Source organism: Oryza sativa, chromosome 1 (genome assembly GCF_034140825.1).
Source record: "Oryza sativa Japonica Group chromosome 1, ASM3414082v1".
NCBI lineage: Eukaryota > Viridiplantae > Streptophyta > Magnoliopsida > Poales > Poaceae > Oryza > Oryza sativa.
Window position 1 is genome coordinate 32392877 of NC_089035.1, and position 10795 is coordinate 32403671.

At 47.3% G+C, this 10795-nt stretch overlaps 1 protein-coding gene across 1 annotated transcript; it reads left to right on the forward strand.

Annotated features, from left to right (window-relative positions):
• Positions 1-2432: 2432 nt before the first annotated feature.
• LOC4325145 (gibberellin 2-beta-dioxygenase 3-like) lies at positions 2433-4872 on the forward strand. The gene is made up of 3 exons (XM_015793860.3): positions 2433-2977; positions 3080-3425; positions 4112-4872. The coding sequence occupies exons 1-3, from the start codon at positions 2583-2585 to the stop codon at positions 4352-4354; spliced, it is 984 nt and encodes a 327-aa protein (XP_015649346.1). The 5' UTR covers positions 2433-2582; the 3' UTR covers positions 4355-4872.
• Positions 4873-10795: the final 5923 nt, after the last annotated feature.

Sequence of the window (10795 nt, forward strand, 5' to 3'; positions counted from 1 at the left end):
CTGTACCACTGGAATCTCGAACGAAGGCAGTTTGGGGATTACTTTGCATGGAATGTCTGGTTGTACTACATGTGTGCGTGCTAGACATGCATTTCTGGCAGGTGTGCAATGGAGGAGTACAATAATGGAGGCTATAATGTAATTATGTAATGTGTGAACGTATCAACTTCAAGGAACATACCGTAGCCAACTTTATAATCCAAAAGGCAGTACTAGCAGATGTGTTTTATAATCCAAAAGGCTGTCCCATAGAGCGTGAGAAAAAGGCCTAGTTGCTTCAGCGGCATTGACTAGGGGCGACCTTTTTTTTTTATGAGATCGAAGTGTCCAACTGGCCTGCCGGCAGGCAGGCCGCCACCGTTGATCGCCGCGAAAAAGGCAGGATTAGATTAACAAAGGTTACGTGTGGCACGGATGTCAGCCGCGAGCCCGCGGCGCCGCTCATGATCGATCTGTGCGGCTTTGCTTTTCTATGTGCCGAATCAGCGGGATTATGCAGAAATCGTTCACGAGCCTCTCTGCATCTGCATGGACGTGAACGCCCCCGTGACTGATGAACCGATCCGATCGTTTATTATTGAAGTCCACCGTTCCCTCAGCAAAGTCAGCATTGCTTCCCTCTTCCCGATGCCATTGCCACCCTAGCATAGGTGACCCTCGCGGCCCTCATGCTGAGACCGCGAGACGGTGAGCACAACAATGGTACGGTCGTCTCGGTCTGTCAATATATAATCAGCAGTCAATTAATTTACTTACTTCGAAAGAAAGCTTTGCCTGCTCCTCTTTATCTCTTCCATAGGTTTCACCCCCATCGTTTATCCACGGGGAGAACCGGAGAAGAGAGCAATGGCGGCAATGCTTAATTATCTGCTGGAGTAAGAGATTAAAGCAGGCTCTAGCACGAGGGAAAACCCTTTAAAAAGACAGACAAGGCAGACGACGCATATGCATGCATGGTGACCTAACTAAGCAAGCACGGACGGTAATGGTATGGTGGAGTGTGAAGTGCGGACTAATAAAGCACGTATGATGTGAGGTTTGGAGTAGAAAATGAAGTGGATCGATCGGACCTGAGCACAAATCGGCGGGGTTCTCTCTCTCATACGTTCGCCGATCTCATCAAAACTACTTTTGCCAAATTAGATCGACCGGAAATTTTGGCTAGACCACAGCGGTACCATGCATGCTTTAATCGTGCGTGTGAGCTACTGCCGCTAATAATCTATCTATCTGTATCAATCGGATACTTCAAGAGAGTTCTCACGTTAACGTAAAAGAATGTAGTTATTGACTGGATGGATCCAGAAGCAGAATTTCATTGGTTTTAGAACCCTTTTAGTTTTAAAAGCATACTCTCATGAAACTTACTTGTAACTTAAATGAGAGTTGTTGTATTACTTACCTCCTTGCACAAATGTAAGACGTTGGTTAGTTTAATTTTTAGCTAACCAACGTCAAACAAAAAAATGGAGGGAGTATAAAACAAACTAACTAATTTTGAATGCTGAAATTCACCATACGTTATACAAGTTGTTTCTAAAATTTAAATTTTAAACTTGATTACTATTTTCTCCATCGAAATATTTTTTTTAGCATTTGACATTTAAATCACTAAAGGCATGTGTTTCATCCATTCTATTGCTAATTACTCATGCAGCTTATAATTAGCATTAGCCAATGGCAGGGGCGGATCCAGCATGGGGGCGGCGGGGTCTCGAGCCCCCACTACTGGCGTGAAGACTATGAGAGACCCCACAAAGACCCCACTAAAAATTTTTACCATATATAGATGGGAGGGGGACTGTAACTCTATCTAGTTTGCTCAGACCCCACTGCTATTTTTTTCTGGATCCGCCAATAGCCAATGGAGTCTTAATAGTTTTGAAGATCAAAATTAAAAAAATATAAAGTTGTTCTCCCAAGTTGCTGTATTTTAAAATATCCAAAATATTTAGCATAACCACAATATTGACAACAAATATCCCGTACCATACTCGACCAAAGATATTTCTTTTGCGTGTTCGCGTACACTGTGGCTAGTGGGTTTTTCACGTGAGGAAGATGTGCGTGCCTGGATAGCATATGCGATCACCTTATATGCACCTATGCAGCCATGGGCCGGCCGTTTCCCCGGTGGATCGTGTTCGGACACGTCGCGGCCCCTCCACGACGGCCTTGGCTCCATTGCCACCACCAGATAAAGTAGGCGTGCATGCGCCCCACCCCCAGGCGAGTCAGAGCAGCGCGCGCGCGCGCGCGAGCGAGCGACGCCGTGAGAAACCAGAGCACCAAACCGAACCGCCGTTTCTCGCGTCTCGCCCTCTCCGTGACTCTGCCCGCGGGGACCCGCGCTGCAGGGGGAGAGGCCCACCCAACCGGCAGGTGCCCTCCCCCGCTCTATATATACGCCCGACCTCTCCCACTTCTCCCCCACATGCACTTGCAGTCAGTGGTACAACACCACAGCAACGCACCACCGGCCATCAACCTCCTCTCCCCTGCTTCTCGCTCGCTCTCCTGCCCTGTTTCTTGGAGAAGTGAGCTTAAGTGAGAGCCTCTGTCCCTCGCACACGCTATTGGCCATGGTGGTTCTCGCTGGCCCGCCCGCCGTCGATCACATCCCGCTGCTGAGGTCGCCGGACCCCGGCGACGTCTTCTCCGGCGTGCCGGTCGTCGACCTCGGCAGCCCCGGCGCGGCGAGGGCCGTGGTGGACGCCTGCGAGCGGTACGGGTTCTTCAAGGTCGTCAACCACGGCGTGGCCACGGACACGATGGACAAGGCCGAGTCGGAGGCCGTCAGGTTCTTCTCCCAGACGCAGCCCGACAAGGACCGCTCCGGCCCGGCCTACCCGTTCGGGTACGGCAGCAAGCGGATCGGGTTCAATGGCGACATGGGGTGGCTCGAGTACCTCCTCCTCGCCCTCGACGACGCGTCGCTCGCCGACGCCTGCACCGTCCCGTCCTGCGCGGTCTTCCGGTGAGCCCTCAAAACCGACGGCGATATATAATATCAGCCCCGTCCGTTTCTCTCGGTTTTTTACCTAGTGTTTGACATGGTGCGCGCGCGTCATGCATGCAGGGCCGCTCTGAACGAGTACATCTCGGGGGTGCGGAAGGTGGCGGTGCGGGTGATGGAGGCGATGTCGGAGGGGCTGGGCATTGCGCAGGCGGACGCGCTGAGCGCGCTGGTGACGGCGGAAGGGAGCGACCAGGTGTTCCGCGTGAACCACTACCCGCCGTGCCGCGCGCTGCAGGGGCTCGGCTGCAGCGTCACCGGCTTCGGCGAGCACACCGACCCGCAGCTCGTCTCCGTGCTCCGCTCAAACGGCACGTCCGGCCTGCAGATCGCGCTCCGCGACGGCCAGTGGGTGTCCGTGCCCTCCGACCGCGACTCCTTCTTCGTCAACGTCGGCGACTCGTTGCAGGTACGTACGCGGTACAGCCCCGACCCTTGGCGCTGCCACGTGACACCAATTCCATCAACGCGCTACCTTCCTCTTTCTTTACCATACTTTTTCCTTTTTCCAGAATAATTCCCATTAAACTAGATGGTGTAGATTAAATTACTAAATTAAATGACGTGGACACGGCTGAAATGGCTGCGCCTAGTGAGCGGGTCAACCGGGACATCGTTCCAGTTCACATCGGTATTAAAAAGAAAGAATCATCATCTGGACGAATATACTAACCCAATTAAGACGAGACAAGCAAGAAAAGGAAAGGGGTTCACCTGCATGATAGCATATGGTACGATGGCCACAGCCCACACGGCAGGGACTGGGTTTCGTAGATAACTACGACACTCGAGACCCAATAACTGCCGCCACTAACGAGCAGATTCAGTACATGAACATATATATGTGTGTGTGTTAGGCATGAACACTTCTGTTATGCCTGCGTGGCATCTCATTGCGTCATCATGCACACACTCTTAAACACTTTGTGCACTTCCCATATACAGATGGACAATATTTCTTTATCCGTTAGCACAAGAAGCACAGATACGTTTGATTAATTTTTCGTGCTGACTATTACCGTATTACGCATGCTGATTATAACCGTATTACACATATGCTGATAGATATACATGTGGTTTCTTGGTCCTGTACAGGTTCTGACCAATGGGAGGTTCAAGAGCGTGAAGCACAGGGTGGTGGCCAACAGCCTAAAGTCTAGGGTTTCCTTCATCTACTTTGGAGGGCCACCGTTAGCACAGAGGATTGCACCATTGCCACAGCTGCTGGGGGAGGGAGAGCAGAGCCTGTACAAGGAGTTCACATGGGATGAGTACAAGAAGGCTGCCTACAAATCAAGGCTTGGAGACAACAGGCTGGCCCAGTTTGAGAAGAAGTAGCTAGCTAGATGCCTAGCAACAGAACTGGCCGGTCAAGCAACAACGACTTTACTGCATGGCAGCTAGCTACCTTAGCTATGTCTCACGCACACGTACGGTACACCATGACCACGAGAAGATGAAGCTGCTTAAGAGAGAAAAAGAAAAGAAAATAAAAACAGGAAGAAGATAATAACTTCAAGATGCACAATGTACAGCCAGGTTGGATGGATAGCTAGATTTTTCTCGTGTGGCTAATCACCGTGTGTGGTGAGGTGGGCTCCTTTCCTGTTTCGGAATACTGATCGATGGATGAACAGCCTCCAATAGTTAATGTTAACCAAATATAGCACAACAAAGGGGTTCTTTTCTTCCTTTGGTTGTTTCTTTTTTCCTCTTGCCTTTGATTTTCTCGTCATGCTTTCTGAGCATTAATTATGTGTGCGTGTATTTCGGTATACGTAACGTACTTTTACCTATGTGTGTATAGTACGTGGCTTGTGTTAACAAGTAAATATTATAGTCTCTCTCTTTCGTTATGCAACTGACTTCTGCGCGGTCCAAATGCATTGATGGAGATATATCTATTGGTGTACAATGTCACCTTCAAGATTAATGAATTTTCATCACTCAGGATATCCCTTTATTATTACATGTCATCTAAATAGTTATCAAAAAATTACTAAAATAGATTAATATGAAATATATCACTCCACTAACATGCAAGACCAAATTTGATTTGTACAAGTTACAATAAAAAGAACAAGTTAAACTGAAAATAGTTACCGTACATTCACATATATATTTGTTATTTTTGTTGTAACTTGTGAGAGAAAACCTAGATTGGATGAACGCCGTGCGTGCAACTGAACAATAACAAACTTACCAGCCATCTTAATCCGTTTGCATATGTGATAAGTTCAAAGTAGTTTAGCTAATCTAACACTGCCCCTCAATCTAAACATCTTATATTAAGATAACAACTTGTAGAAGTTAAATTTTAACTTACATATTTGTATAGTGATATATTTCATATTAATCTATCTTGTCTTTTTTTTAATTTTTTTAAGACTATTTAGGTGACATGCACGAAACGAGTTAATATCCCCTCCATGGATGAAATCATTTCCCAGATTTCAAGGGCTTCATTCTTATCAAATTTTGTTTTGCTTTTTTTCCCCTATCCTGCTTGGTGCAAGTGCATCGATCAGCTAATTTCTAGGATTCTCCATCGGAGCCTAGTAGCTTTTATCTTCTCTAACTGTCGTGCGTGCAACTGAACATGAGGTGCATAGGAGTCGTCTTGAGCAATTTATGGTTATCTTGTGGTATTCTCTTGTTCACCACCACAATAGACGTTGTCCGGGTCCCCCATGCATGCGTCCTTTTAAGTTGAATCAAATTTTTGCATCCTCCCTCCCTTAATCTCCAACCATGAGCTATATAACACCCACACTTTGGAATTAAAAAATGATTTTCAACTTACATCTCGTGCATTTTATGGTTGTCTTATGGGAAAACAATCAATTTTGCATGCACCTAAGTAGTAGATATCTACCCACCTTCCACACTGTTGGATGTGGCCTATATATAAATGTCTTTACGTACACACATAGGAGCATAAGTATGATATATCACAGGTTCATACTAAGAGCAAGTTTAATGCATAGTATAGCCAACTACTAGCTCCAAAATCATCTATAGCCAATGTAATAGTCAATTTATACAATAGTTGCTTACTACAAAATTAATACAGATCTGTAGCCGTTGTTCTTCTCTCTCTTCTTTTATCTCTTTAAAATATATTTATAGCTGGCTTATAGTCTGTTATTGTACATGCTCTAATACTACACCCCTCATCACTCGCTAAGTACCAGCTTAAGAGGGCCGGTCAAGATCGAAAAGGCCAGCATGGGAACAAAAACTGAATTTAACCGCCATTGTTTCATTTTCTAGCACATGAGTGACTGATGATATGTATTACAGCATGTTTCTAGTTGACTAGTTGACTACTTCCTCCGTTTCATATTATAAGACTTTAGAAAGTCTTATAATATGAAACGGAGGAAGTAGACAACAAACAGAAGCGGATTTGTGGTAATTACCTCGTGTTTGACCACAATATATAAAAACAAAATAAAAAACTACTTTATCCATCCCTAAAAGACTATAATTTCAGCATAAGTATTTGTCTCACAAAAACTGTATTTTTAGAGTAGGCCTACTAGCTAGATATTTTTAATATATTTTTTTCTCGTTTTAGCTATCGAAGTAGTAGTACTTCCTCCTTAATTAGCGTTTTCTCTCCATATTATCGAAGGATATAAGTTTTTTAACCTCCTAGTACTTAATTTGTAGTTGACTAACTATAGTCTTCAGGATGGAGGAAGTTATTAATGAGTACCTTTACGGTGATCTTATTATCAATAAAAATAATGTTAATTTATGAGTTCTACTATAAGTATAAAATATCAGGAATTGAGGTGATAGATATATATGATCTATCAAATTAGAAAATATAGATGGCCCAGATTGATTCTAGTGTCACGATCCATTACTGGAGAACTGATCTTTCGTGGGTCGGCCAAAAATCACATTAGCCTCTAAACTTTTTTTTGTCCCAGTTAAAAAGCACAACACCACTTTATAATCTTTACCAACCGGGACTAAAAATCATTTTTAGTTCCGGTTCAAAAAGCGTCTGGCCCCTACTATCTTTAGTCCCGATTGGTATTAAAAATCAACGTGTCATATGTAATGCCTTGCACTTATCCTCTCATCCTCGATCGCAAACTCCTCCTCATCTTTAACTTCCTCTCATCCCTTCCTCCTCTCTCTTCTCTCTCTTATGCTCTCCTTTTCTTGCAGTAGCAGCAGCGAGGAGCGAGCGAAGGCGATGGCGGTGGCGGCCCGTGCGGCCGTGTTGCCGACGCTGGCACAGGTGGCGAAGCGGGAGGGGAGGTACTTGGCACGGGTGATATGTTTGTCTGTAAATTTATTGATTTGTGATGTCTTTAGATCTGTAAATTTGTGATGTCTATTTGAGTATATTCATTCAATCTGTGAATTTGTGGATGACTTTGTGATGTTTCTATGAACGTGGATAATTTAATTGTTGAGTTTGGTTCAAAACCAATATGCAAACATCAAAAACAAATGACAAGAAAAAGAAAAAAAATAGACACGGTTGGTAACATCATCCGGGACTAAATATCGATATCTTTAGTCCCAGATTCGTGGTCCCAATTTACAACCGAGATTAAAGGGGTTACAAACCGAAACTATTATGGGTTTCTCCAGCAGTGACCATTATAAAACCTCTCTAGTGATAATGCCTTTTGGATTGGCCCTACTCCCTCCACCCAAGGCATGATAGTTGCATCTTTCACTAATGCTCGTCCTTTCAAACCACCCTCCGTTGCTATACTCTTCATTTGTGCAGCAGCAGAAACGATATATGGCTGAGGAAGAAAGGCCATTGAAGACAACCGTACCACCAGCACGAGCAGGAGCCATCCAGCTAGGTTACCATTCGCGTAGTAAAGGCGGCGCCAGCGGACTGTACGACCCGCAATCCAGCCTCCGCGGACCACGGGGAATAAAAGAAGAGAGGGCAAAAGCTGTGTCAAACAGGGTGGACTGCGTGCCTGCGGTGCGGTGGGCAGCGACGCTCGAATTGAGCCGGTCTCTCGCGTGGCTGACCGCTTGATGCCCTGAGCGCAGCGCAACGCATGCAGGGCTGTGGTGGTGGCCACTAGCTGGGCACTGCGGCTGGACCGCTGGATGTGCCGCCTAGATGCCGATACTGCTGCTGCTACCGCGCGCTAGCCAGCCAGCTAGTACACTGGTATGTTTTTGTTGTCAAAGGCTCTGTGAGATTAGTGGCGGATCCAGAAAATCGATTCGTTAGTGTCAGAACATGTCTATCCGTGTTATAGTATGCTAATTATTCTTAGATCATGGTGTTATAGCATGTGGATAAACAGTTTCGCTATAGGTTTTGTTAAAAGTTGTCGGTGTCGCTTGACACCGGCCCTTCTACTGTAGATCCGCCTCTGGTGAGGACGCCAGGAGCCCAACGAGGATGCAATCAATCCGCGAGCAGCCCACCGTATTTGCAACGCACGCATTATAACGCTGTATACATGCACCGTCGTGGTCGTGGTGGCAGTAATACGGTCGGGGCCTGCACGCATGCACGAGGTAGTTCGAGCATTAGCCAAACATCAGATCGATCGAGAGTGGCGTGCATTGGATGCATGCGTGTACGGACGACAGCCTCTGGCCATCGCCCGTACTGCTGGCAGTCTGTTGCTAGCTGTTTTGAACGGATGAATGCTGTTGCTAGCCGATCGACCTGTGTATGTTTTCCGTTCCCTCTCGCGTGGAGTTCTGGATTTGGCGGGGCCACCGGCCGGCGGCCGGGGACCAATTGTGCCACGCCGCGCCCGCTAATAGCTACTGACGCGTGTGCTACCGGTGGCTCGGTTGGGGGCCGGAGTAGATCGATGGATCCGTGATTGATGAGGCCCTGTTCCGAACTCCTTTCCAGCAAAGAGGGGGGCTTTGGATAATCTCCTCACACGGCCGCTAGTATCTGGCATTACTGATGACAATTGTAACATTAACTGCCTCTCTGTACTGTATTGCACCGGTCAGTTACATTGATCGATATTATTGCGAACCTCACTATCGCGCTGACGGGCGAACGATCGAGATCAGATCGTGCTGTACTGTTGATAATCTCACTAGATGACCTAACGGCTGGAAGCCTGGAACTATATAGCTATAGCTAGCATCGCTCTAGCTAGGTCAGCTGGTCCTATGCCCGCCCCAAACGGGCACATGCATGCAAGGTTAGGACTTTGGTTAGGAGGAATTAAATCATGCATCAGAGCAACGTACGTCCTGCATATATCATATCGAGTGCCCAGGCTTTACGAGTTCTGTAGCCTGGAGTCTTGTGGACCCTATATACTGTAGCTAGCTAAGCTAACCTATCATAGTAATCAATGGATATATGCGATTTTGCGAACTGCATATATCCTATGGCGAGTCGCGCGCTAGCTTGCTCTAGCACGCGACGGTGCGGCGCCACCAGTTTTAATTTTCTCCCAACCACGCGCGTAACGTACGTCGTCGTTCTAGTTTTGACCCTAGTGCGAATTCTCTCTTTCACGTCAGGACACCAGCTAGCCACCATGACCATGCCATGTTTGTGTCACTGTGTGTCTACGTCAAAGAGTCATGCAGCGGCTACTGTGCTCGTACCTGGCCGAGAGAGCATGCACGTACGCACGTCGGATATCCACACGTATATATATCCAACGTGCGAGAGCGTGTGACCGATGTAGCCGGGACGTCGATCGATTGGCAAGTTAACAACGACGACGACGCAGAGATATCGATCTATCGACGGCGATATTGTCTCGCCGGCCGGAGACGATCGCCGGCGAGCGCTAGCTACGTACGTTACAGCTAGCGTAGGTGGCCGCACACGTGTTTTTGGGCAGTGCCGCAGTTGATGTGCCGCCTGCAGGCTACAGGCTGCGTTAATTTCCGATGGCACGTCGCACGGACGCGTGTACGGTGGATAACGCAGGTGCATGCATGCGACGCGAGCGAAGTGCTCGTGCACCAGCATGTCAGAGCGGCCCTGGGCCCGGGCGAGGCCACGAACAGGTTGGCTAATTGGGCCCTGCATGCTGAAGTGGCTCAGGCTTTGGGCCTATCAACGCATCCAAGGGCCGGTCCAGCGTTAACGTTGCACCAGAAAATCGATCGAGCTGCTGGATCCAGCAAAGCAGAGAGACCGGACCAGCTTTCCTCGATGATTGTGTTTATTATGAACCTGGCACACTGGCAAAGCCAGAGAGATCTTGTTCTTTCCCCCTGGACGGGATCGCCAAAGCTGGAACGGAAAGTGAGAACAGAACGGCTCCCCTTCTCCATCATTCCCGTCCTGTCCCGTGTTAAGGTTCATGCACCAGTGATCACCACCAGTCGGAGACGCTAAACCAGTAACCACGACACAACCGGCAGTGCAGTTTCGGCTGCTTGTGTTGCCTTGTCAGCTGGGGTCCCTGCTGCATAGGTGCACTGCATTGTGGAATTGCCTTTCTATCTGCTACTATACCCCAATAATTCTCGAGAACGAACTCGTCAGAAATGAGTAGTACCTTTTGTTTCACCAGATACATTCTCTGAACATATTAAAAAAAAATCGACACGTTCTTGCAAGAAGGCTGCGTCGCCAAAAGCTCGAGAGCTTGCGGTGTGGCAACTTGCTGCTGGGGACAGCGAGCAGAATTGCGACCAGTTAATCCAGATCTGGGGCAAGCAGAGAATATTTTGTTTTAATTATTACGGAGGACCCCTAAAAACCTCACTGAACTGACAGGACAGCTAGCGGAGGAACGTGCGGCATAAAATATGTGTATTTTGCTTATGAGATTGAGATCC

Bases quoted from the DNA above. Each gene is read 5' to 3' on its own strand.
- LOC4325145 (XM_015793860.3), top strand. From the start codon at position 2,583: ATGGTGGTTCTCGCTGGCCCGCCCGCCGTCGATCACATCCCGCTGCTG. The intron at 2,978-3,079 runs GTGAGCCCTCAA...TCATGCATGCAG, and splicing joins CCGTCCTGCGCGGTCTTCCG to GGCCGCTCTGAACGAGTACA. The intron at 3,426-4,111 runs GTACGTACGCGG...GGTCCTGTACAG, and splicing joins ACGTCGGCGACTCGTTGCAG to GTTCTGACCAATGGGAGGTT.